The sequence below is a fragment of the Physcomitrium patens genome, chromosome 16 (genome assembly GCF_059467195.1).
Source record: "Physcomitrium patens ecotype Gransden chromosome 16, ASM5946719v1, whole genome shotgun sequence".
In the NCBI taxonomy this organism is placed as follows: Eukaryota; Viridiplantae; Streptophyta; class Bryopsida; order Funariales; family Funariaceae; genus Physcomitrium; species Physcomitrium patens.
Genome location: NC_143425.1, coordinates 1,965,965 through 1,993,862, shown reverse-complemented (window position 1 = coordinate 1,993,862; position 27,898 = coordinate 1,965,965). Strand labels below are relative to the sequence as shown.

At 30.6% G+C, this 27,898-nt stretch overlaps 1 protein-coding gene and 1 long non-coding RNA gene across 2 annotated transcripts; both read right to left on the bottom strand.

Annotated features, from left to right (window-relative positions):
• Positions 1-2,054: 2,054 nt before the first annotated feature.
• LOC112293898 (uncharacterized) lies at positions 2,055-6,119 on the bottom strand. Its single transcript, XM_024543857.3, has 4 exons — positions 5,266-6,119; positions 4,347-5,099; positions 3,984-4,232; positions 2,055-3,856 (listed from the first exon to the last, which is right to left on the bottom strand). The coding sequence occupies exons 1-4, from the start codon at positions 5,314-5,316 to the stop codon at positions 2,855-2,857; spliced, it is 2,055 nt and encodes a 684-aa protein (XP_024399625.1). The 5' UTR covers positions 5,317-6,119; the 3' UTR covers positions 2,055-2,854.
• A 17,556-nt stretch (positions 6,120-23,675) lies between these two features.
• Positions 23,676-24,538, bottom strand: LOC149987589 (uncharacterized). The gene is made up of 2 exons (XR_016506866.1): positions 24,099-24,538; positions 23,676-23,944 (listed from the first exon to the last, which is right to left on the bottom strand). It is a non-coding gene; the product is annotated as an uncharacterized LOC149987589 (long non-coding RNA).
• Between the last annotated feature and the right edge of the window lie 3,360 nt (positions 24,539-27,898).

Below are 27,898 nucleotides of genomic sequence, written 5' to 3'. Positions count from 1 at the left end.
AATATCTTTTAAAAAGTAATAATGAAATCTTTTAAATTTGCATTAACTGTGCAATTCTAACTATTTCTACATATTATTTGATATGATACAATGAACTACTTTTTATTAATGTAATTTATCTATAAAAGAAAAAATGATAAATAAGATTATTTTATCATAATATTCATATTGCTATTTTGCTATTAATTTATAAATAAAAAATAAAAAATAAAAGAAATAACTTGATTTACAATAGAAAATAAATCACTTTTGATCAAAAAAATAAAAATCAAATATATAATTTTTATTTCTAATAATTACTTTTATTTAGTTTTTAAATATTCATTATATTTTTTATTTTTTCAAAATATACTATGGCTGAAACAAGATTGATCTATCTCAAGTGTCCATAATCCTTCTAAACCATAGCAATATAAAACCTCATCACAAAGTAGGACTAAAATGGACCATAACAAAACTAAACAGAACTTAAAGAGAATAGGATACAAAAGTCAAAACTAAGCAACCGAAATTAGAACAAAATAGGACAAAACTGGAAGAATTTTATTAAGAGAAAGGATCCAAACCATAATTGACCAAATGCCCAAAAAGACCTTGGCCAGTCCTATTTATACTTTGTTCTACTACCTTGGATTTTCTAAAATGTTCCTAGATGATGGACTTCACTTAGATAATCACCCTAAATTCCATCTGTAAGGTTCTATGGTGGACCCTACTTAAATAACTATCCTAAGATATTTTTAGAAGGTTCCACAATGGATCCTACATAGTCCACTAACCTAGCTCCAATTCTAGAAACTTCCATAACTCCTCAAACTTGGTTCCAATTAATGTATATCAAAATAATATTTTTATTGAATAAAGATAAATAAATGAATAAATAATACGTAAAAAGTATCAAATTTATATAAATAAGTTGTAGAAATTAAATAATAAGACTAATAATTATATTGAATGTATTTTGTAACAATATCAAAAATATCATTTGACAATGTCAAAAATATTGAAATTAAATTCAAAACTATTAGAATTAATAATATTGTCATAATTTCATTTAAGAATATCCATGCTTAGAACATCTCTTATAGTATACATAAGATAAATTGATAAAAAAAAATAAAAAAAAATAAAAAATCTTAAATCCATATTACAAAAGAAGCATTTGAGGAATAAAAGATTATATTGCTTTGTTGTAGGATAATATTCTCAATCAACTACACTTTGATATTTTATATTGTATTAAGAAACCAAACTCTATTATACAATAATAATATCTTTATTGAATATTTATATCTAATTTGATTTCAATGATGGAGTAAAAGTATATAAGTTGAAACAAAATTTACTATATTAAAAAAAAAAAAAAAAAAAAAAAAAAAAAAAAGTTTTTGTATATGTCACTATAGTGAAGTAATTTAGTACACCCTCCAATCACAACAACTTCAAATTTTAAAATAATTAATTTAATTAATGTTATTATACTTTAATATTTGACACAAGAATATATATATATATATATATATATATACCGTGTATATAGAGACTGAGGGGGTCTTGATACTTAGGAACAAGTCTAAAGGCCACAACCTTTAAATCCTTTGACTGGTTGAAGTTTAGAAGCTTCCTTTTATTGACTTTGTACTGAAAAATTTAATCCAAAAGTTCTAAGAAGAAAAGATGAAATAAGTATAATGTTTTTTTCAACATGGCATGAATAGAATTATCCCTCAAAATTTTTATTTCAAGAAATGACTTATACATAAAATATCAAGTAAATAGTAAAAAAGTACAAATTCAATCAAAGTGTAAAAACAACTATTAAAAATTTTAAAATTTGTATTCTTTTTCGCTTCATAGTAAAAACTAGCATTTTAAAACTTTTGACTTAAGCTTGGTTCGGTCAACTAGCATTTTTAAAATTCTGAATTTGACGTGTCACATGAGATTGTGGTTGTGGGAACTTTGCAACTGTAGATAGCCAACAATGCGGAGGGGAAGAGAGCGTTTTGAATTTGAGATCTCAGCTAAGAAACGTGGTAACAATTCCACCGAAGTGATGAAAGTTCGAACAAACCGCTCCACATAGACAAGCTGCAGTTGCTGCCAAAGGAGCGGATGCTGAGAATTGATACAAAGAATATCAGAATCGTACAAAATTGATACAAAGAATATCAGAAGCTAGACCTCGCCGGCTATGACCCCTCTCGAGGATTGTCTCTCGCATCCTCGGAATCATGTGCGTAGTCCTCTTAGATGCTCACCTCGCACTTTGCTTGCAACTAGTTCCACTGCAAACTACCTCACGGAGCGCAAGCAGCGAGACCAAGTCTGCAGTGATTACTGCCATGACGCCGACTCATCTTGGCCTCCGGAAATCCATAAAAAAAACCTCCTCAACTCTCCCCTCATATTACACAGTTTTCTAGATCTGCCAAACGGCTACGTACACTACCTGGTGAGGACTCGGTCTGAATCGCCACCGCAGCCGTTATACAGCTTTGGTCTGGCGTACAAGTGCAGCGACCCCGACTGTAGCGGTCTCCCCTAACATATCCACACGAGATGGTTGGAAGGAGCTGCTCTGGTTGGAGTAGCATGTTGGGTATCATCCACACTGTGCGATGCACCGTCTGAAATCTAGGCATCGAAGTAGGCGCACCCAGAAAAACGCCGCCAGCGCAATCGTCAACGTCCTGATCTCCGTTCTGGAAGAAGCTGGGCGCTGAACGCAGGTTGGTGGCAAAAATGTTGACACAGATGCAACGTTTAGTCGAACTGTGACCGTCCCCTGCAGCGTTGAAGAACGCTCTTGGAGAGATGAGCCAACAGTTCGGGCGGAAAGCCCTTATTTTATTCACCCAAATTGTGAAGATGATAAGCTGGACTCTTCCATGAAGCCGAGCGCCTCCATGGACACGTAGTCCTGGTTGCGGAATCGACTCAAGAAGTACACAACCCGGTACGCGTCATCGAAGTTGGACAGAGGACCGAGGGAGACTTGTACGCATTCGAACTCCGGAGCTCGCTCGAAGACGCTGATGTTTCTCACTCTGTCCTTCGCAGGTCCAAGAAGGTTCGCCACTCCAGGGTTGCTGAACGATCCCACCGCCAGTGTGATCTGGTTCTTAGCTGCTAGGCGCTGCACCAACGACGGCACAATCACCTCGCCCGTGCTATCGAGGACGTTGAACGAGATAATGTTGCCGCGGTCCTCTGCCATGTAGGGGCTATAAACATTCAGCAAACTCCAGTCATCAGGGTCGATGTGGCGAAGCCCCTTCAGATTCTGCACCATCCAGTTCGCGAGCGCTCTCACGCGAGTCTGGATCACGTCCAGCCCGATTGTTTGCAAATGTTGAAGACCCAAGTCGAGTCCGGCGAAGGAAAGCTTGGATAGGCTCTCGTCTTCGGCGACTATGTGGAAATTCTGCACTTTTGTGGATGACCCCTTCGCTGCAAGTGTTATGGCGTTTGAGTGCGATGCATGACCTACCAAGAAGCTTGCCCTTCGAACTAGCAAGTATCCCATTCCGGAAGGGTACCCAACAATATTTTGGAATGAACCGAGTACGAAGTCGGGTTGGTGTTGCGATAGATTAAGAGTTCCCGTTGGGAGCAATGTCGACGCATCCACAAGTACATGCCATCCGGAAGTTTGTGCCTTGTTGACCAATTGCATTGAGTGGCGGATCCCAGTGATGCTCGATTGCGCAGGGTACACAAAGAGGCTTCCAGAAGATTGAAAGATATGGCGCTTCATTAACGGTCGAAGAGTTGCGTTCGATAGAGAGAGGTCGGTCTCTTCGAGGGGAGCCAAAATAGGCCTCCCGCCAGCTTTAACAGATGCCGCAGTTAACTGAAGACGATGAAAGCAGAAGACATGTGTCAGTCTCAATTTCCGTTGATTTTGCTGGAGGTTGACAAATTTTGAATTCACGAAAAATTGGCTTATGAGGAAGAAGGGAACTGAAGGGATGCAGTACCTGATTGACGGCGTCGTGATTATCCTGAGCAACCAAAATCGGACTGCCTTTTCGGAATGGGTAGGCATTTGCAACTAGACGAAAAGAAGCCTTGAGACCGGTCGTGAAAACGACGGTGTACTCGGTGCTATCCGTATGAAACATTTCCAGAAGCCGTACTTGCGCCATGGACGCATAATCAGCAGAGGAGCTGGATTTTCCTACGAACATATGACCTTGTGCCATGACAATTTTCATGTGCTCTTCCATCTGCAATCACCGCAGAGAAAATAACGGAATCAAAATTGAGACCCCGCAACCCATCCCTTGTCATAGGAAAATGATCTGATGCATCCGCAACAAGAAAATCTTTGAGTGAATTACCTGAAAACGAGAAGAAAGGGCCAAGCTTGCATAGTCCATGTACACATGCCTGTGGAGGGACAGCTTCGGATACTGATCCCTACGGACATTCTCCAGAGACAAGGTCTCGAAGTAATCGGTGTTAGCTTGCAGGAACTTCTCCTCTGCATCGGCGTACTCAGCGGATCCTTCGCTATCATCTTCTCCCTCGGATGCATAGAAAACAGAGGATGTTGACCTGTCAATGTGCTCTTCATCATCTGAGATAGATTCAGTAGTCCAGCTCCTGCTAGAATTGTCACGTCTGCTGAAAGTTGACTCAGTCGACGTTACAGTCCTATTGCTATCACAGTTCTGAGGTCTTAACCTCAAAACCGGCTCACCGCTCTTCCTCCTGCTGTCGCCATTGGAGTGGTAAGCGTTCGCAACTTCATCCGCCCAGCTTTTCCTGACCAGGTTCTGAGGCTGCTCCTCGATAAACTCTACGCTCTTCCTGCTGACGGTGACCACAGGGCACTTCGGAGACGATTTACCATGCCCGTCAACCGCAACCGGGAGCTGGCAAGCGTCGATGGTATTACTGCTGCGCTGAAGCCTCTCCATGGGAGACGTGGCACCTGTTATGACAGGAAACAACCCCTCCGCAGAGACGGCCTCGGAATCTGCAATTAGGCCAGGATCCTTGCCTCTCAACGTACTCTTCGTCACATTTCCCTTACCACTGCTGATGTACATAGGAATCCAGTTTCCTCCATTGTGTTCAACGCCCTCCGACTGAAAATCCCAAATCGCCACGCAATGTAAGATATCTCTCTGTAACCGACCGCTGGACAGAGCCAATCCCGAAATTGCTGAAACCTCTTCATAAACAGCTTCCCTATCGATGTGGAACTAACCTACAACTTCACATTCCACAAACCAATGCAAGTTCACTACGTACCTGGGCAGGAGCGCGCAACCCGGACCGAAGTTTGTTGAACTTGTTGAACATGATTTGAGCTTCGTCTATCTGAGCCGGGCCTCAAATCTCTTCTCCAAATGCACACATCTGCTTCCAATTACTAATCAGAACACCCACACCTACAACCTGTATCCAAACTCTCCTGTGCAAAATTTGCCCCAAATGGTAGAAACAGCAACAACCAGAAGTTCAGCGATTCAGCTAACAGCGCATTCCCTGTCCCTGACCTCCAAAGAAAATTTTCCTCCACACACGTCTGTACCCGCATACACGTCGAAGGTGACTACTCAGGGAAACGAACAAGCTCCGAAGCACAAGTGAACAGTGAGTTTGCAAATACGCAAACTTAAACTGGAGAAGGAAGAATTTGAGCGTGGAAGAAGGGGACAGAAAGATGAGGAGTGTCAATCAGATGAGGAGTGTCAATCAGATGAGGAGCGCAGAGAGGGAGGGGAGTTGATGGCGTACAGCTAGAAAACGAATTACCGAGAAGTGGGGCTGCGCTCTCTTAACTCCCACACGTCCGAACGGATCATCGACCATTTCTGAGATGTGCCTTAAATCGCATTTACCATGAAGCTTTTACTCACTCACCGAAATGTAAAGCATTCGAAACCACCACTCCCAACAAGCATCTAATTCTACACCGATTTCGCAGAACAGGTCACCCAGCTCTCACTCTGACCTTTTACTTCATCCGTCCATCATTCAAACGTGTTGACACACGTAGAGGTTGGATAGCTGCATCAGATTATGTAAGCAGCTCACTGACTGGCAACTAATTGTTGAGAGTTCCTGAAGTGTTAGGAGAAGGGGTGCAGGCTTGGGGGTTTTTTAAAACAAAATCATTTATAGGAAATTAAACTGTGTTAAAGGTTTAGGGTTTATTAAAATGTTGTGATGCGAGAAGACATTTGGATTTTATGTTCATCCAGAACCAAGTACCAGCTGGGAACCTATTCCCCTACAGCCATTCTACATTGGTATTTCTTTCTAGTTTCAAGCATGAGTTCCCATCCTGTAAACTACCCTCTGTGTCTGCACATTTTATTTCTGTGGAAAAGATCACGTATTGAAGGGGACCTGAATTAGCACAAAAACAGGAGCCAGATTTATGACCTTATTACAGGACTCACAGAAGCAGATTCCCTATTGGTATTGAAAGTTCATGCATGTCGAAACGAAACCAACCAACGGCCACGCGGTACACAGGCTCGGGTGTTTAATGCCATGCGTCCGCGGGGGCTGTGGCTGTGGCACCCTGTAACCGACCCCCACGCCCTCTGATTTACTCCTTCCTTTTACACTTTCTGGCCTAAGTTTCCTAATGCCCATCACTGCCCTCTCTTCATCAGCTGCTCATCTGCCCAACATCAACAACATAATTATATTAACATTAGACGCTGCCCGAAAACACTGGCCTGTGGGAGAGACCAGATGCATGGAGCTGGTGTGACAGGTGCTGCTGTGGTTGCCGAGTCCCAACCTTTTTGGGGCAGTTTGCCTGAAGTTTGGTGAGCCTTCATGAAGCATTTAGTGAACCTTCGTAGGCTTCTTTTTGGGGAGGCCTTCACACCTTATTGGCCACCCGGCCATCCACACTTCGTTTGCTGAGAAGAAGCTCGACATTTCTAATCCAAAACTCCAACTTCCGGGTGACTTTTGAGCCCCGTCTGCTTCCCTTCCCTACAAAATAAGCCAATAACTGGGCTCAACGCGGCTGCGTCATGATCTTGGCGAACGGGGCTATGAAGGCTTTAGGGTTTAAGGACTGCCAAATGAGCCTCAACTCCGTCAGCTAAACTGCCCAGCTGGCTAGTTACTTGGGGCATTCACCTGGTCTCGGCTGATAAAATGTCCAGAAGCTAGCTTGGGTTCCAACTTGGGTTCCAACTTGCTGAAGCTGTTGGGAGCTGCTGTGGGTGTCATTAATGAGGGGTCGAGGTGGTGGGGTCATTGTTTGAATAATGGATCTCGCCCTACTTCTCACTTCCAACGGCCTGGATGGAGATGTATGGTACTTCCCTCTTTGTCGTCGGCACATTCTCTACCCCATTGTAGAGACCCTTCCCAGCTGCCAGCCTTCTCTTCCATCGCTACCAGGGATACCCAGTGTTTCATAAATTCCACCTTCATCTGCTCCACCATCAGAGGAATTTACTGCTCGCCATTATTTCCCTAATGTCTTAAGGTTTCACCGTTGAAAGCAAATATTTCTGAAGGAGACAAAAGGTTGTGATCAAGTTTAAACCATTAGAGCATTTACCACATTCCAAATTGTTAAGCCTATCGCATTTTCTTTCTTCCTGTCTTTGCTTGATCAAATGAGGTTGCAGTTGGATTGAAAGAAGCTGTCCATAATGTGCAGAGCATTCTCGAGATTGTGTTTTGACTTCTGAAAGTCTCAAAGCAAACCACCAAGTCCACCTCAACTTGTGCGGAGATGAGGAGCGATGACATGGCACAATTTATGGGGGGCAGGCAAAAGTGTCCTACAAATCTTAGAATTTAACAGAGATTGAGGCTAATAATCAGGGATTTGTACCAGGTTTGAACATGAGTACAGTCGAGGCCATCTTTCCTGGATGTTGCAACCCCCCAATTTTTTTTCAAAAAAAAGAACACTAGAAGATGAAGGAGAAGAAAGAAAAGAAAGGAGAGAATGGTGCATATGATGTGTTTGGTAAATATCTGCAGAATATCACCCAGTGACTGCAGATTGTTTTTAAATAGTTGCAGAGTGTTCGCTGTGCCTCGTTCCAATGAACTGTGTCTAGTGCAGCCTTAAGAGACTGTGTGTGTATGTCTGTGTGTATACATGCACACACACCTTTTGAAACAATCGCACTCGTAGCACTGTGGACAAAGTATACACATCATTCTTTGTCTTTGGTTACAATTGCATACAGCTGCAAAGTTTCCAGAACATAGAGGAAGGCAAGCTCCACCACAGCCTTCCACAGAAGACGATCGATGCTGATATAGTTGAGGAAAGAAAAAAACTAGGTTCTCGCAAGTGCTTGCTCTTGCTCTCTTCCAGTCAATATCTGTCCTTGTTTGAGATAGAAAAAGCTGGTTATTGTATCACGGTGGCTTCTTTTTCATTATGCATTATACCGGTGTGACCCATGAGGATCGAACCAAACATGCAGGGATAATTTAAGCGAAATGTGCTTTGCTCCAGGAAATTATGGGAGTAAATAATCCAACTCGAAAAGATATAATAAAAAAAGAACCTGTTTTGACGTGGTCAAGGCTCACGAATAGTACAAACTTTACAACTCTTTCAGCGAAGTAGATTGAAAAGCGATGTGATGAAAAATCGGAACTCAGCCACCTAAGGTTCCAGGAATCCGATGGATCCAAAAAAAATGGTTTGTTTTTTTAGAACCGTGTTAAAGGAAGTCCTCTCGATCTGCGAGATCCCAATACACAGCAGGAATTAGGATGTGGTGAGCTCCGCTTGTCTGGATCACAGTGTCTACCTCACTCAGCATTTCAACTCTCGCAGCTCAGCTTTTGGCGAAGAGGGGTTTTAATGGTGATTACTAGATTGCTAAGATCGGTGATGCGGACCAGAGCGATGCTGAGCATATAATTACTTAATTAAATTAAGTAATTACATAACAAAAATATAAGTATTATAAGATTAAAGTTTTTTTACTTTTTATCTTTTATAATAATCATATCTATTACAAAATATATATAATTTTTATAATCTAAATACATATTTAGACATTAAAATGAATTTAAAGTAAACTCTAAGTGAACATTATCTAAATTTTAATTATTAAGATTTTTTCTTTTTTATCATAAATCATAGAAAAACATAATAAAAATTTTATTATTTTTATTTTTCCGAAAACTTACTTAAGAAATCAATCTCTATATTTCTTTATGTTTTTTAATACTATGCTCTAAAAATAATTCTAATCATTCCTTGTTTTGTTTTAGAAATTTTATTTTAAAATTATTTTTATTACTTACTAAATTTTTAATTTTATGGATCTAGTTGAAAGATGAATTTAGTTTCTTCTAAAATTTCTAATATTTTTTTTAATTTTTTCATAAAATGCTGTGAATTTTCTAGAATTACTTTGACAATAGACTCAAAATTAAATTGTGGAACAAATCTTACATATTTGACCATAAATCCTTGGATATTTGAAATGATAATAATCTTATAGATCAATACATATTTTAGAAGATGGTTTTGTAAATAAATACATAAAAATATAAATAAAGAATAATATTTTATTATTACTAGATATTATTTTATACATAGTTTCTTAAAGTTTAGAAACGATTTGGTTACTTTTATATTATCTCAAATTTAGATTGTTCTTGTATTGTAGAAAAAAGGATCATCGAATTCTTCTATTATTAATTTTCTAATTAGTTATTCAATTGAAAAAAGATATGAATATAAATGATATTTATATATAAAATAAAAATAATTAGTATAATTATTTCATATACAATATTTTTGGTCTTTTGATAGTGTAAAAAAAAGCTTGAATGATTTCTCCTTAAAGTATTACACTATAATTAAAGTACTTTTTTAAATATCTTTTCTTTTGCTAGTTCATTGAAAATTACAAAATAATTTCACCGATAAATTATTTATATATAATTTTTTCTTGTATTATTTTTTTCTTACTTAGATTTGGATTTTTTTAATATCAACTCAATCAAAGTTCTCTAATATATAGCATTTTATCTTTCAAATCTATTATGTAGTCTACTACATTAATTTTATTTTATTTTATTATTTTTGGTCTTATTTCAATTTTATTTCAAATTTTAATATTATATTTTTTATCAATTAGATGGATAAATTATCTTTGCTTGATCAATATTTAAAAAAATAAAGAAATAAATAAATAAATTAGGTTTCTATGTTTATTAAAGTTTTTTTGATAACTATCTACAATTATTTCTTGGATTGTCTTCATTCATGAATGTCGATTTTGTGGTATGCTATGTGATTATTTATAATATTATCATTATATATATATATATATATATATATATATTTATAAAAATATATTATAATTTTATTTTTCTTAAAAATAGCAAATAGATAGTAATATTTTGTTTTATAATTCGTTTTAAATCAACAAATTATTAAAAGGTTTTTATAATTTATAAAGATGTTTTTATATTTATGTTTATTTAATCATCAGTTTTATACATTTTAAAAATCTCGAAATTAAGAGATATATATATATATATATATATATATATATAATTATCTTAATATTATTAAAATTAGAATTTTAATGGAACTCATGTATATATATGTAACAAAATAAATAGATATAATGATGAGATTTAATTGAAATTCAAGATCAAAATTTAAGTTCTACATAAATAGAATATATATTTAATTTTTATATGATTTATTTTTCCAAAATATTTGAAATATCATTTTTAATATAACAAATATTTTTAAATATTATAGTTCTATTTGATTCATTTCTTAATATTTTTTAAATTAAAAAGCTTAAATTGTAAGCTACACAAAAGAGAATTTATTTACAATAAGAAAACACTAGTTTAATTTCTTAAATGTAATATATTTGTAGAAATCCCATCATTATTCAATTCCAAATCTTAAGATTTTGTTTTCACCACAAAGCCATAAAAATTATTTAATAAACTAATGAGAATGTCTCAACAAACTTTACTTTTGTCAAATGTAGATGTTTGATTCTTCAATTTACAACAAAAATAAAAATAAATAATAAATAATGTTTACTACTTGCACATGGCTTTATGGTATTTTCTCTATCACTATTGTAACAAAGGTATAAGGCCAAAACCTCAATTCTTTTGGGGATCCTCTTGGACTCTTTTTTACATCTTTATTAATTTGTAACTTAAATCTAACTTAAGAAAATAAAAAATAAAATCAAAAAATAATCAGTCCCTCTAATCATATTGCATGCTAACAACTTTTTATCTTTATTTTCATTTATATATAGAGAGAGAAATAGTGGACTTATTTAATCATCTTATATCAAGACTTAGAAATTAATAATTCCAAGTACAGTTACAATCCCAAATTTTCATAGAATTTATCACAAAACTAAAATTCCAAAACTTCTATTAACTATTAAAAAAATAGAAATCATTTTATGTACATAGTCATCTACATGACATTTAGGCAAGGAAAATAAAATAAAATGAATCATCCTTTAGATTTTTATTTTAAAAATAAACAGTTTTAGATAGTGTCATCGATTTCAAATCTTTGAGAGGCAATTCCTTAAAAATTAAGCAACAAGGTTTGCAATATATCCACACACACACATGTATATCCACACATATCCACATTCATGTCGACACCAGACAATTACAACACCGCGTTATAGGTCAATAGGAACCCAGTTCGTCGAAGCCTCTGGAATGGACATCCTTCTCCTTTTCTATCCAGAAATCCAGTTTCGGATGTTGGAATGCCCCGCACAGCGCTGCTAATTGTGATTCGCTTTTGCACGGGATGACAAAAACCACCCAGTTGATCCGATTTATCACCACGCGATGTCATGAACTGTATCGAGAAGTAGCTTCACCTAGCTGTCTATCCATCTTCAGCCCCCATCTCCTGACTGATCCTCGTCTTGCTCAAGTTGAGCCATTTCGTGTGAAAAACAACATTGGGGTGGGATGATGACACATTTTTAACGCCCTAGTGGAACAAAATCTTTGGCCGGATTACGAAGAATGGTTCTGGAAGATCGATCTCGGATGTGTGTTTTGTTTGTTTGTGCTTTGGCCAACTGGAGTATACCCGTCGCATTGATTGATGAGGGACAATCTCGGATGTTGTCAAGCAAGTGCTGGTAATGTCTCTTTATGTTTACGCAACAGTTGTTGGTTTGCAGTGTTCGTTGCTGTCAAGCTTTGGTTATAATGGGAATAAGTGAAACAACGTAAAGTAAAAACAAAATGTATGGATGCGTTGCTTGTTGTCAGACTACGATCTGAAATAGAGGGAGAACTTTATATTTGTAACAAAATAGTTTCTCTTATAAATATTATAAAAAAAAAAAAGGAAAAAAAGAAATGCTATCCAGGTGATGATGTATGTGTGTGTGTGTGTGGGTATATATATATATATATATACACATTTTATTTTGACAAAATTGGGGTGTATCTATTGCACAAGTTTTAAATAGAGGAAGGTGATGATGTCTAAATTACAAAAGCAGCAGAAAATTGGATGAATTTGTGCCACTTTGATATTTAAAGACAAAACGTGAAAGGTAAATTAAGAACAAATGAAGTTGACATGTCTTTATTTACTTGCATGAAGTTTGAAAGGATAACACAATTTCTATTTTTATTTCATGTTTAATCTGATGAGCAGCAATAACATACAGTTATTGGTGAACTTTTGTCGATTGTCAGCGTTGATTAGAAGAATTTGGACAATTGAATTCAAATACCTAGTATTTATTGTACATAAATTTACAATAAATAGATTGTAACTCTAGACTCAAATGACTCTGAAAGTGAAGTTAATCACAATATCCAATTCATTGATGATTGATTTTACATCTAAAGTTTAACAAGATATGATAAGATGTTGATACTCTAGAATATTTGTGTATATTCTATGGATTTAACTTTTGGGCTTTTAAAGTAAATAAAGTATTTCAAATATATGACTTGAAATAGTACATGTCATTCGGCTATAACTGATTTTAAATACAAAACTCATAAATTTTAAATACAAAACTCATGTTGATCATACTGAAATAATTGGAGGACTTAGTTTTTTTTTAATTGAAGTATTTAACTGTCGTCTTCAAAAAATCACAATTTTTTTCATTTCAGGTTACAAGTGATATTTTTACAACGAATTTAAAAAAACATCAAAATTTTACATCGTGATGAGCTTGTGGTAGGGTATTTATTTTTACAGAGAATTCAACAATTTTATACAAAACCAAATGCTGTACATATTATTATTTTTAATGAATTTTGTCAATTGCTTCTGATTGAATTGTAAATATCCACTATTAATCTTGAGGTTTTTTAGAATTTAAAAATAACATTGATTTTATATAATGGAAACTTATTCAATTTTAAAAGAAATTTTTTGAAATGATTACCTTTACTGTATTTCTATAATGTGAAAATAATAAGTAAATTTAAGAAAAATATTCATGTTCATATATCTGTGGTAGAATAAAAACGATTGAGTAAATATTTAAGATTGTTCTAAAATTAAAGATTATAAATTTACACTAATCAAAATTCAATATGGTATACATTTCAGAAATAGATTATGAGCCAACAACTTACCACTTAAAATATAATTAATGTGACACTATGTTCAGAAAAATTTATGTACCATGAACATAGTTTAGTGATAATTATCTCCCATGATTGTTTAAGAAAATTTACACAAGAATGTTAAAATGATTAGCTACTATTTGATAATTGTACCCAACCTTTTTTGAACAAATATATGTTTAGTAATAACATGAAAATGCTTGTTATAAATCTTAAAACACCTATTTCAATTACACAAAATCAGATAAAATCTCGATTGGATTTCATTCCTAGCACAAGAGTTGAACGTTGATATGATCTCAAAATAAAATTTGCTCACATGATAAACCACGAGATAGTTTGTTTGAAAATTATATATATATATATATATATATATATACATATATGCTGACGTAGTTTGTGTGTATTTTTGAGGATTTTGGTTTTTATTTTTAGACTTTACTACCTACTACACACTACGAAATTTATATATTTATAAAAATACAAATATGATTGCAAAACCTAATAAAAACTATTAATTTAATATTTAAGAATGTCATACTTTATTATATTCAACTACTAAAGTTTCATAAAACTTGATCACAAAATTATTGACATGTTATAGTGCAATGTAATGTAGAAGTTAATTTTTAGTTACCATCAAGATGATAAATAAAAAACATGTGGAAAAAACTAAGAAGTATTTAAAATAATAATCTGGGTTTTTTTAGCAAGTGTAATAAACCCAAATTAAAATTTCAGTTTTAGAATGAATATGTAAATATATATATATATATATATATATATATGTAAACATGCAGTTGACTAATTCATATTAAACCCTTGCATAATAATCACTTACACAAATATCATTAATTCTTAAGTTTTGCAAAACCTTTATTTTGATATGGAAATCTTTAGCAAGTGATAACAGCTGTATAAACTTGACTTGCATGACAAAAGAGAAGATGGACATCGGGCTTCCACTGGCTGCTTTATTTTAACTTTATTTGTTATCATACTGAATTTATTGCTATTCTTATGACTGACACTTTTATATTTATTACTCCACCTACAAAAGATTCGACGTGTGAGTTTTATTTAATGAACATATAAAGTGTTTTACTAGCTTACTGTAGATGAGCGTTGGAATATACTAATTTCAACATCACTTTTGCTTAGCCAAGATAAACACAAGGTAGAGTTGAAAAGTTTGCAGAATTTAAGAATTAAAGATTAGATTGATACTTAAAGAAGACAATTTGTGAAAAAGGATTAAAAACATATTCTAATATATAAAAGCAAGTATCCACAAAAAAAAGAAGAATTACTTTGGAAAAAAAAAGTAACGTTTAACAAAAGATTGCAAGCGTTTTTTAGAAGTATAGAATGTTTTTGAATTAGATTAGAAATAACTTTGTTAGAGCTAATAAAATTCAAAATTTTGGTTTTCACACTATTTTTTTGATTATCAAAATCAAAAGTCAATATTTTTAACTATCTTTTGAATTTCTTATTACATCTATTATAGGCCTTTTGTGAATAAGTAAATACATGTATAATAAGTGTGTATTTTAAATTTTAGCTCATTTTCTTAGTTGAATTAAAAGCCATTGAAATTTAAGTACAACATGGTATCAATAGTTGATACTTTGAAGATTAGCAAGGATATTAGTCTTACATGAAGATCTATCAAATTACATTAAGCTACAAATTATTGCACCAATATATGATTTAAATTTTAATATTAATACCAAGTTTGAGCACAAAATAATTATGCAAATAGAAGATCTTGATGCTAGAAATTCAGCACTAAAATTTGAAAAGAATGCTGCTTAATATTAGATTGGTTTTTTGGTCATTTTTTCCAATTTTTAAGTTGGAATATTTTAAAAAAAAACTTTTATTAGCTTATTTAAAACTAACACGCCTGATATCACACATATTTTGAAACTAATTCAAATATAAATTAAAGAATTATAGGTTGTTACGGATAAGGCTTGAAATTCAGGATTTGATAAGATTTGTTTAGAATCTTTTTAGGATTTAATGGATTTTTTAAATTTTTTAAAAATTTTCCCCAATTTTCTTGGAATAAAATAATATTTATTCAGTGTTTTTTATGGCTTAGTTACGATTTTTAAGGGATTTTTTGAAGATTTTCTTTAAGATTTTTTTGAAATATCTTTGTAATTTATTAGAATTTATTCGAAGTTTTTAGCTTATTTAGGATTGGTAAGATTTGAAGTTTAGAATTGATATGATTTAAGATTTAGAATTAAAAAGATTTAAAATTGCTTGAGTTTAAGATTAATAAGATGATCAAAGTTGTCAAGAAAGATGTTTTTAAGAACTTTATTTTTTTGGATTATAAGAATAATTATAGACATGATATGAAATATTTTCACAACCAAATGCTTACCATATTTCTAAGCTATATTATATATAAGGCAACAAAGTGTATTTTTAAAATTTTATTTTGATATTTTTTAAAATTATTAAAAAATAATTATTTATTTTAAAATAAAAATTTAATATTAATAGATTTGATATTATCTACTAGTGATTAAAGTATTAAAAAGTTTTAGAACAAGAATCATAATAAGTAGTTGTTAGTGATATATTATTTATTGAATTTTAAACAACTCTTCAATCATATAGATAGAATATTACTGAAAACTTATAAACTCTTAATATTTAGAAAAAACATGATTAAAGAAAGATTTTTTTTTTTTTTTTTGATATATATGATATATATAGTTAAAATATAATATTTTTTAATCTTATGTTAGGTGATGTGGTATCAGGTGCCAAATCTTATTAAATGTATGTAATTTAGTTTGGTTTAGTAGATTTTTCTGTTGATTGACTTTATTAGTGCCAACTAGGATTTGAAGACTTAGATGAAGAAACCTCTTTGAATTGACATTCTTGTTAAGTCAAGTCTTATGAGTGATTTTTGAAAGAAAAAAAAATTATATTATAAGGATTTGATTAGCTATGGCAATTAAGCTATTTGATAAAGTTTTAGGATTTTTCGTGCTTACATTTTTATTATTGGATTTTTTCTTTGTAGTGTAAAAGGTAGCTTAACATAGTTGTGTGTAGACTCATCATCTTGCACTTGACAAGAATGTCTCTTCTTCAATCTATTGTTTAGCAGATTTAAAAAATAAAAAATAAAAAATAAAAAAATCCTTCTTTAATTGTTTTATATATTGATTGACATAGCTAGACACATAGTTCTAAGGCCATATCAAAAAGGTTTAGGTGATACAGCCATTTAGTAAAGCTTTAGGACTTTTTCTACTAATACTTGCACTCTTAGTTTTTTCTTTTGTAATGTAAGAGATGGCTTGATTTTGTTGTATGTAGATTTGTCATCTTTTTTTTGAGAGTGTATTGGTTGTACTTTTCTGTTTGGTTTAGATTGCATACTAAGTGACTGATTTATAGCACTCAATGTGTTGTGTATAATAGTCTTTATTTATATAATAATGTAGAATAATAAATACAAATATTTCAAAGAATGTTTTTAAGCAATATAAACAATGTTTGTAATCAATATTATAGGATTGAAGAAAAAGTATAAAGATTATGGAATTCTTAAATTTTAAATGTATTACTAAAGTCTTTAGGCCCACCTATTTAATTGATTAGATCCAAGAAGAGGAAAGAAATTAATAAAAGACAGTAGATCTATTTTAAAAACATTAAGTATCAAGTCAAAAAATGATTATTTCTTATCATTTCCTTGTATCCTTAAATCTTATAAAAAATACAATCTAAGAAAAATCTACATCTTATATTTAATAAAAAAAATAATTCTAAATGATATTCAGAGTAAATCTAAGACCTATAAGAAAAATAAATATTACAAAGATAAATTAATGTTTCTTTTTGCATAAAGATTGAAAAACGTTTTGATTCTAAATGAAAGGGTAAATTTATATTTTTTTGATAAATAATAGATTTATTTAATTTGGTATATATAGAAATTTATTCTTAGTTTTTTTTAATAATTTGACCTTACAAAGTTAATCAATTATTTTAATAATTTATTATTATTATTTAATAGTTTAAAAATTTTGAAAAATATTTTTATAAACTTTATTTTAATATTTTATGTAAAAATATAATTTTAAAGTTTTTTTTTTAATTATATAGAATAATATTTAGTATTGATAGATTTGGAATTATCTATTAGAGATCAAAAAATTGAAAAGATTAACAAAAAGAATAAGAATAAGTAGATATTCTTGATAAATTATTTAATGATTTCCATAAAAAATAAAAATAAAAATATAATATTATAAAAATTTGAAAAAATCTTAATACTTAGAAAATGAAACTAAAGTAAAATATAATATATAATAAAAATTTTGAGATATATTAATATATTTTTTTATATTCACATAAAAAAACATTAATTTTTTAATTAAGATTAAAAAATATTTTAAAGTTAGTACCAATATTTTATTATTTTACAAATAAAAATTTATAATTTTTAGATTGATAAATAAAAATATGTAGAAAAAACCTTTATTAGGTATAAACAATGTTTGTGATTAACATCTTAAGGTTGAAGAAAAAATTATAAATAATATAGAATTCTTTAATTTTTTATGTGATTTTAAGATGTTAGGCCCTTCTATTTAGTCTATTTGATTTATTTAAAATAAAGACATCACAAACATGTTGTTAGGTCTAAATTTCTCAATAAGTATATATGACAAAAAATTGACTATTTCTTGTAATTATATGAATTCTCAATTATTTTCTAAAAACAGTATTAAAAAAACTTCATCTTATGTTTAATGAGAAACACTTAAAAAAAAGTCCATGAATTGATCTAAGATTTATAAGAAAATCAAAGATTACAAAGATAATTTAATATATTAAAACAAACTATAAGATAATTTTTATAATTGAATTAATTTTTAATTAATTTAGCAAAGTACAATGAGAAGAAATTTATTCTTAATTTATAATAATTTTTCATTTGATAAAATGTTCTTTAAATATTATTAAAATAAAATAAATGATTATTATAAAAGTATTTATATTATTTAATTGAAATACATCTTATAATTTTTGAAGTCAAAAAGAGAACCAACTACAATAATTTTTTTAATATTTCTATAAAATTTGCAGAAAAATATCTATGTGATTATTGGTGAAATTATGACATCGAAAAGAAAAGAGATATGTTTTGGATAAAATTTATACCATTGATTCGTCCATCAAGAGTTATTTTTCTTAAATAAAATTAAGATACTTTTTCGCATGCCTAATTCAATTATAGGTTTTTTTTTAATATTACAAACTCTTTCAGCATATATTAATATCTTTAGAATCGGAATAATACTCTTACATTTTTACAAACAATTTCAATGTAAAATGTCTTTATTCTATTAATATAATTAAAACTATGAATTAAAAAAAAGAGTAAAGGAATTAACACTTGAAGCTTGTGTAATTGATAATAAAATATCATATTTAGTTTCAGAAAAACATCAAAGCATGCAAGTTACATGCATTAAAATGTTTTACAAATTTTTATTTAAAGATTCACAAAGCAATTGAATATAGGTATATATACACACATACAATGTCTTTTTAAGTTTAAAATTGAATGAATTAATATGATTTGTATCACTAAAATATCTAACTTTAATTATAATTTTTAAAAATAATTATCATAATTAAATCTATATAAAAAGAAAGATGTAGTTATAAAAATGAAAATAAAAATTATTAATAGTATGTAATATTAAAACATTGCAAAAACGTTTATGATTATAAAGGATGTTAATTTCTGAAATATTTATTTATTAAAAAATTAATAGCTTTATAAGATAATGTGATACCTAAAAATATAAAGTTGAGGAAAATTACTTGTAAATTATAAGAATTAAATATTTTAAGACTATTCCTCTTGAAGAATATCTTGCAACAATTCAAATAATTTAATACTCTAAGAACTACTTTAAATAAATTTTCTATCAATTAGATATTATGTTAATATATTTTGGGTGGTGAAAAAAGTTAAAAGCAAATCTACATTTTAATCTTCAAATTTTTTAAAAATCTAACCAAATATCATAAGAATGTTTCCTTCTGTTGAAAAAATCAATTATTTTAAATTAAATATTATTGCTTGTATGCTTTCTTACCATATAATTAAAGCTACCCCATTGGAGGTCCCAAAGATTAGAAAATACATTATTCTAATGCCTTCCCTCTCTCCCAACCCATCCCTTTAGGCAAGAGAGATGCTTCTTACAGTTCAATATATGTCCTATTTGGTAGATGCTTAAGATATGTTCTAGAATATCTTAAAGGGTTTCAAGGCTCTATTACTTAACTTTGTAGTCGAAATTGCATTTTATATTATTTGAAATATTAGTGAAACATTTTTTTTTTTTTTTTTTTTTTTTTTTTTTGTTTGTTTCTGTCTTGTTTTGTTTTGTTTTGTTTTTTTTTTTTATTATTTTGTTTTTCCTTATTTTATTTATTATTTTTATTTATTTATTTTTTGTTTCTGTCTTTTTTTGTTTTATTTTTTATTTATTTATTTTCCTTATTTGATTGTTTATTTGTTTGTTTGTGTGTTTGTTTTTTTTTGTTTTTTTGTTTTTTTCAAATTTTACTTTAGTTTGATTTTTTATACGTATAATTTGTCTCTGTTTGTAAAAAATGATAAGACTTCTTATTACCATACATAATAAAGAGTTGCAAAGGAAGCCATCAAATAAAAGATTTAAATTTATTTTTTTATTTCTCAATAAAAACTTTTGAATTAAAAAAAAAAATTTAGCCAATTAAAAAATATTATTTTAGAAATAAATTAAAATATTTTTATAAAGGATTTTAAAGAAGTAGAAATTTTATTAGATTTTTGTCACTTTAATAAAGATGTAAATGATTTTACTAGTAGAAGATAGAACCAAGTTTTTTAAAATAATAATTATTAGTAATATTATTATTCTAATTTAAAAAAATAATATAAGGATTTTTTAATACGTTGATTAATAATCTCTTCAATCAAAAATTATATTTGTTTTACATTATTAAAAATTAGATATATCTTTAATTACTTTTATATCTACATATATATGGTATATAAATTTATATGCAAATATGCAAGTTTGCAAATTTTTAATCTTAAAATATTTTTGAATCAAAAGGTTATTACTCAATAGTCATAGATTCATCATTTAATTCCATAATTTTCAAAGTCTTCTATGAAATAATTTTATTCTGAAGACTAAAAAATATATTTAGAATATTACTTAGTATTTTTTTATTATCACTATAGCTTTCTATTAAACAGTTTTTTAATATTCTCCTAAACAAAAAGAGAAAAAAAATCTAAATCAAAATAAAGATCAAAATATAAAGCTTAATATTAGACATATAGTTTAATTTTAAAAAATAATTATTTTAATTTTTAAATCTACTAAGTTGACTTGAATGAGAAAACTAAAACATCTTGTTCTAAATTGGATATTACTTGTTTAAAAAGACAAAATTAGTATAAATTTTTATTCAATTTGTTCCAAAATGTAGGCAAAATCAATTAATTTTTTTAAAATCTATAAATATGAACCACAATTTTTCTCACTTTAGCATGCAAGATTCTTTGAGGTACTAAAGTTAGATGTCTTAAAATCTCAATTGACATAGTATAGAAGTGTAGGCTATAACTTTGAAAATGTTGCGCAAGAGACAACACTTCCACTACTACTTGGAGGCATAACATTACCATACTTGAGCTAAGGAAGGTTTTAGTCTACAAGCTTGTGGTTGTTAGTACCTACAAATTGAAGCCTTGCTTTACAAATTGTCAACTTAGATAAATATGATTGATTTGATTCCTCCTTCTTTCAAAGGCTTCTAATTTTAATGATATTTAACTACCACAATCTTATTGTATCTATTGATTTTAAAATCCTTCAACAAAATTTGTCACAGCTATATATAGCTTTGACAAGAATTGGATGGACAAAAGCAAAGTTGTGTATTGGTATAGATCACCACTACATTAAGATATTAGAATTAGATTAATAACATGTATTTAGATTTATATTTTCTTATTAATTAATATTAAATATCTTGTAAAATATATTCTATCAAAGAAGACAACTAACTGAGTTGTGACTTTGTGAAGTAAAATAAACCTCAATTAGTTGGAAGTCTATTCTAATTCACAATTATTAACTAGCTTCCAATTTAATTACTTAAGTTGTCTTCTACTTTATCTTAAATTCATAATGCTCTTAACTAATAAAAACTACCCTCACACATCATAAAAACAATATAAAGCCCTTAAATAACTTAACAAAAACACACCCTTTCAAGACGATTTGTTATATGGATTAATTTATGTTTATATAATTTTTTTTATTTTTTTATTTTTATTTTCTTAAATTTAAAATTTTATTTTTATCTAGTATTAATTATCATCAAAAATTTAAAATTCATCTATGATAAATTTCAATGCATGAATGAGTTTTCATCTATAATAACTTTTCATCCACAAATGAAAATTCGTTTAATTTCAATTAACCTACATCCATAATTTATCATCCACTTCAAACCCTAATTCATCCAATTCAATTTAAATTGATCATGATAATTGCATATGATGGTTGGTTCATATGTAACTTAATTTCAAGGTCTAACAAAATGAGAAGGTTGATGACGAGTCGAGACGAGGTTGGGAAGCACCATAGTTTGATTAGCGCTATGTCTCCACTCCAGCAGTGCAAGAGCGATGACTTCACTTGGAATCAAGAGTCATCTGAATAGTCTCTTCATGTGAAGTAGTATACCTGCAAAATTGGATTCCGTCCGCTTCACAGCAACACTCTCTGATTCAAAACCTCCTCAACTGATTGATCTTATGAAACAATTTCTTGTGTTTGATTCCACGTTGATGTTGATGTGAGCTCCAGATCCTACTTTGCTTTTGGTCGCATTTGATCACATGTTAATTGGACGTAAAATGCTGATGCTTCAATCGCAACCTCGATTGTATCGCCTTAGCACACCGACTGCCTTCTTCCTTTACGATCTAGAAAGGCTGATGAGAAAGAGGATACTGGAGACTGTTGCCTGTCTTGGTGATACCGTTGATCGTCACACTTCAATAGATATGCTCTGCAGCGAGAGACTTCATTTTTAAAAATCTCGTTTGTGTGATTGTATCTCGTAAAATACTCCACCTCAAATAGAATGTAGTATAGAGGCGGAAGTGATCAGCTTGCTTTAATTCAAGAAGCAACAACCATTAACAACCCAAGGCTCGCAACCTACAATGGGCTCTCTTCGTCTTTACCACTTCTTGATACTTTCTAAAAACTGCACAAGATTACCTAACTCCCATTTAAAATTATACAACAGCCGTTGGAATCATACACGCACACAAGGGCTGCAGGAAAATCGTGTATCATGAGTAGATTTACGGGATTCGTGAGGCATTCTACACCAATTCTGGTAGCCAGATCCATAAAAAGGAGCTCAGCTACGAGCTCGTCTTTGTGGAATTCCTAAATCTTCAAAATACTAGATGACAAGATGTATTAATGTAGACTTCTTCTCGTAGCCGCTGAACTTCCAAAACCTTTGTCATAAACTCCTTTTTTCTCTATTTCAACACTTTTTAAGGGTAATTCAACATTTCCGCCTATCAAGATCTGTAATGTGCCTATTGTAGTCAATGGCGAGAATTTGTAGCAGCAGTTGTTGGGTTGTAATCACCAAGAAGAAGAACCTAGTGGATTGTCGTCAACCTAGCCACACAATCTAGTTTTCTTGCTTACATCCAATGTTGATACTTGAATTTTTGGAAGCCCACAATCCTTGCACAATTTCCAAGGACCTAGAGAAGTGCTCTGCTTACCACAATTACTTGGTCCTAGTATGGAAGAACCCCGAATGTCTCCTACATTCAAGATTTTAATGGTTATTGTTGAGCAATGACTCTCGATCCTTGCCACGCCTTTAGTAGGTTCTCAACTCATGTGGTTAGAGGAATCCAATCCCTTCAATGCACTGCATTTGCTTACCGCCTAATTGATGGTTTTGATGTTCCAAGGTGATTGCACAAGAATGTAATATATTAGATGGTAATATGGAATCGTAATAAGATCCAACTTCTACATCTAAGATCATCTACGCTCAACATGATGCTCAAGCGCTTATTCGCTTGACACCCTTCTGAATTCCTTCCAAGAATTGATAGAATTCAATTTTTGTACACGAGTTCTACCACTTCGTACTTGTAAAAACAGGATGCTTGTGATTAAAAATTCAAGCAATGTTGCAGTACGCCTTTGTTTCAGCAAAAAAATCAACGCCGTTGCTCCTTAGATTTGCAGCCCAAATTCCAACATTAGAGAGTAATAGAAGATCTAATCCAATGCCAAACAGCACCACAGTAATAAGAGCTTCTCGTTCTAGTGCAACACCAAATCCAGAACCCAAGAAGAGCACTCAAACATGTAGGTACTGTGGCATACTTATCAGTACAAAAGAATACAGGACCATGCCAAGAGTAATTGCGCCGTGAAGAATTTTGCAGCAAGCCTAGATTGGCACTTGAGTTGTCGCTTCCCACTACAAAAGGCAACTCATTTGAACATCGCTTCACAATAACAAGGCAGGGAGGGAGCGACAAGATCCTAAGTGATCGCTCCAGTCGTAATATTGCACTAAGAAAATAATTACTAAATGAACAACAATAGTGAGATTTGGTATTGACCACAACATCCGCACATCCTACCAAAAACGGAACACTCAAGACCCGCCCTAAGTACAGTGTGATTAACAAAACAAAAGGAGAAGAGGGTCAAGAAATGCTGCACTGCAGCACTTTCACAACACTAAGAGAAATCAGAAAAAATGTTCTGAATCGCCCGGAGCTCGTGAAGGCGTGAAAAAAGCAAAAAAGCAAACCAAAAAGAGAGAGCGGATCTGGGGCGGCTCGGACCTCTATCGGCAGAGAGGTTGCCGGAATTTGGGGGCAGCCTCTTGCCCCCATCCATCTATTACTTTATCTCAATTCTTTTTCTTTTTCTTTTTCTCTTCTCTTCTCTTTCTCTTCTTCTTCTTCTTCGTCTTTTTTTTTTTTTTTTTTTTTTTTTTTTTCCCCCTCTACTATATATATATATATATATATAAAATTTATTGTGATTATTTTTTATTCTATTTTCCCTTCCAATTTAGTTGTCCAAAAGCTACCAAGTTATATATATATATATATATATATATATATTTGGATTTTTTTGGATTAAGATCCTAATTAAATTCTAGCTCCATTAAATATTTAATGGAAATAAGACTACTATTAAAAATCCTAATTTTCTATTGACGAATCTAAAGACAAGATATGTAGTTTAAAATCCCTTTTTAAGGACAATTCTACAAGAGATCTATTCTTGCAACTAACATTCCATTGTATTTTTATATTATTTTTTTATTCTTTCTATTTATCTCAAAATTCTTATACTAATTCACTAAAATAGTGACTTAAAGGAGCAAAATTGTCTTTTTTGTATTAAAACAACTAATGAATCAATTGTGTGACTCACATACTCGTTAATAAGATGTGATTACTTTATTATTATAAATTTCATAGATGTTTAATTAATTGTAATGTTTGTATTTATTTCTACTTACTTACTTAGTTGACATGCATTGATTATTGTATTTCTAATCCAAAAATACCATGTAGTGGCAAGTACTAGATAATTTTAGGACTAGATAATAGTTTTGTAAGATTGTCATACATTGTAGCAGTTGGATAATATTAGAAGAAATGTTTGTTGAAAGTTTCAAGTTAGTGGATGAAGTAATGTACTTGATTCACCAACTTGAAACATTACAAACAAATTCTAAGTAAATTTTAATCAAATCTTAATGGAATCCTAATGAAATACTAATGTAATTCTAAATCAAAATTTAATAAAATCCTAATCAAGTCTTAAATCCTAAATAAATCATTAATCAATCCTATAGAAAATTGAAACTTCAATAACTGATAATTATTGTAAAGCCTTTATAAAGTCATTACAAACTTAAGTTATTCAAAACCAATTCCAATTTTTTTTTTTTTTAGTCTTCTCTCAAACTCCACTCTCTAATCAACTAAAAAAACTTAGAATTGCTATAGATGCATAGTTTTGTGCCTTGAATTTTGATTTCAATCTTAGTTAACAACCAATGCTCTTTAAATATCAATTTCATATTATTCTTAATTTCTTCCAAAATATTCTTATATTAATTATTTTTCTTATTTATTTTAATTTATCTCATCTATAGCTATATAAAGTAATTAGAAATTTATTTTATAAAGAGGCAACATTAGGACTTACTAGTTTTATTATCTCCTTGACTATTATGTATATTTTTATGATAATTTATTACAATATTTTAAATTTAGATTTTCTATAATACATTTTTTTTTTTTTTTTTTTTTTTTCATGTAATAATTTTGTTATAACATAACATCATAATAAGTATTGGTCCAAGATTATGTATATACCAGGCTAAGAGTCTCATGTTGAATAATAAGTTGAATATACAATATGGCCTAGTTCAAAGAACCAACAATATTTGTAAAAAGAAATAATGACATATAATGTTTTGGCCTCAATCGTGATAGAACAATTAGTAATAGAAATTTTAGTACCTATAATGAAGGAAGTTGGCATCAATTAAGCATGATAGAATCATAACTCTACAAACTTCTACTAAAGATAGAGAGTTTATGTAATGCAAAGTCAATCTTGATGTACAATTTGAATAAATTGGAAGCTAAGAAGATGATGGACTTTGCTGAAATTGGATAGCATAAAGTAGTTGTAGAGTTGTGACTTCATGTATTGGATGAGCAAAAGATTATTACAAGCTATCAACATATCATCTATGTTGAGAGTGAAGATTATAAAATTTGATTCTTAATAAAGGTTATATACATTTCTATCTATAGTTGAATGGACAAAACTAAGATAATTTAGAAATAAGTTGATGACTTTGTACCATTCTTAGAGGGATTATTTTAATCCATATAATATTTTGTGTAATTTATAAACCATGTCAAGTTGTGGAAGAGTTACCCCTTTCAAGTTTTATATAAAAATCTCTCTGTAAAAGAGGCTATTAAGAAAGGCAATTTTGACATCTATCTGTAGATATAAAGATCTTGTTGAGCAGAAATAGCAAGTATGAGAGTACTAACTAGATAGAAACAATGAGAGAGAATATCTCATTGAAATCAAGATCAAGTACTTTGTTAAAACCCTAAGCCACAAGACTCTCTTTAAACTAGTTAATTTGGCTAGTTTCTTTGACTTTAAATTTAAAAATCTATTCAAATGTGATTGGATGGCAATTGAAAGATAGTTCAAAAAAATTCCAAGTTTCATTCATTATATAGGAGTTTAATCTTTAAAAATTATTTGGTATCATTGTTTGGCTTTAAGAGAGAAGTGCACTTATTTATAGGTATATAGTTCCAAAAGTCCAGATCAAAGAAAGGATGGGTCATAGTTTTTTATAGGATTTTATGACACAAATACTCTTTTATTCAACCGGTTGGATTCTAAATGTGAAGAATATAGTAAAGAAGTTAAATGTGAAGAATATAGTAAAGAGGTTAAATGTGAAGAATATAGTAAAGAGGTTAAATGTGAAGAATATAGTAAGGAATCAATAATACTAACTTACTTGCAAGAAAGATAATTTTGGTTAACATATTGGCCAAGAGAGAGCATGATTTTTAAGCTAGAAGAAATATTGATGACTCATATTGGAGAGGATGGAAAATTTGGGTGAAGAACACTAGTTTTAGATTGTAATCAAGACAAGAGAGAGAGAGAGAGGCTGCTTAGGAGAATTCCCAATGGTGGCTACTTTTCTTGCTTCCCATCCATTCAAACTTCTTCACTTTGAACTTAGTGGAAGTATCTCCACTCCAACGTTTTTTGGCTTTGAATATTATGATTTCTCCCTGTACATCGTTCTCAGCCTCCTTTGTAAAAAAAAGTGAATGCTTCACCATATTTAATTTAAGATATTCCATGATTGGACTCAAACTACACACAAATTAAAAACCCTTTGTTGTAATGAAGGAAGAGAATATCTCTCTTTCAACTTTGATCAATACCTTGTCACTCATAGTATTCTATAACAATTCACACAATCTCAACAATTCACACAATCTCAACAATTCACACAATCTCAACAACTCACACAATCTCAACAATTCTAACAACAATTCATCAATGTTTTTAAGTAAATTACATATATAAAAGTAGCC

What these genes read in the sequence shown, in the direction of transcription:
- LOC112293898 (XM_024543857.3), bottom strand. Translation starts at nt 5,316, where the DNA reads ATGTTCAACAAGTTCAACAAACTTCGGTCCGGGTTGCGCGCTCCTGCC. An exon ending in GGTTGCGCGCTCCTGCCCAG is followed by an intron (nt 5,100 to 5,265) that starts GTACGTAGTGAA and finishes TGGGATTTTCAG; the next exon opens with TCGGAGGGCGTTGAACACAA. An exon ending in ATCACGACGCCGTCAATCAG is followed by an intron (nt 3,857 to 3,983) that starts GTACTGCATCCC and finishes CATCGTCTTCAG; the next exon opens with TTAACTGCGGCATCTGTTAA.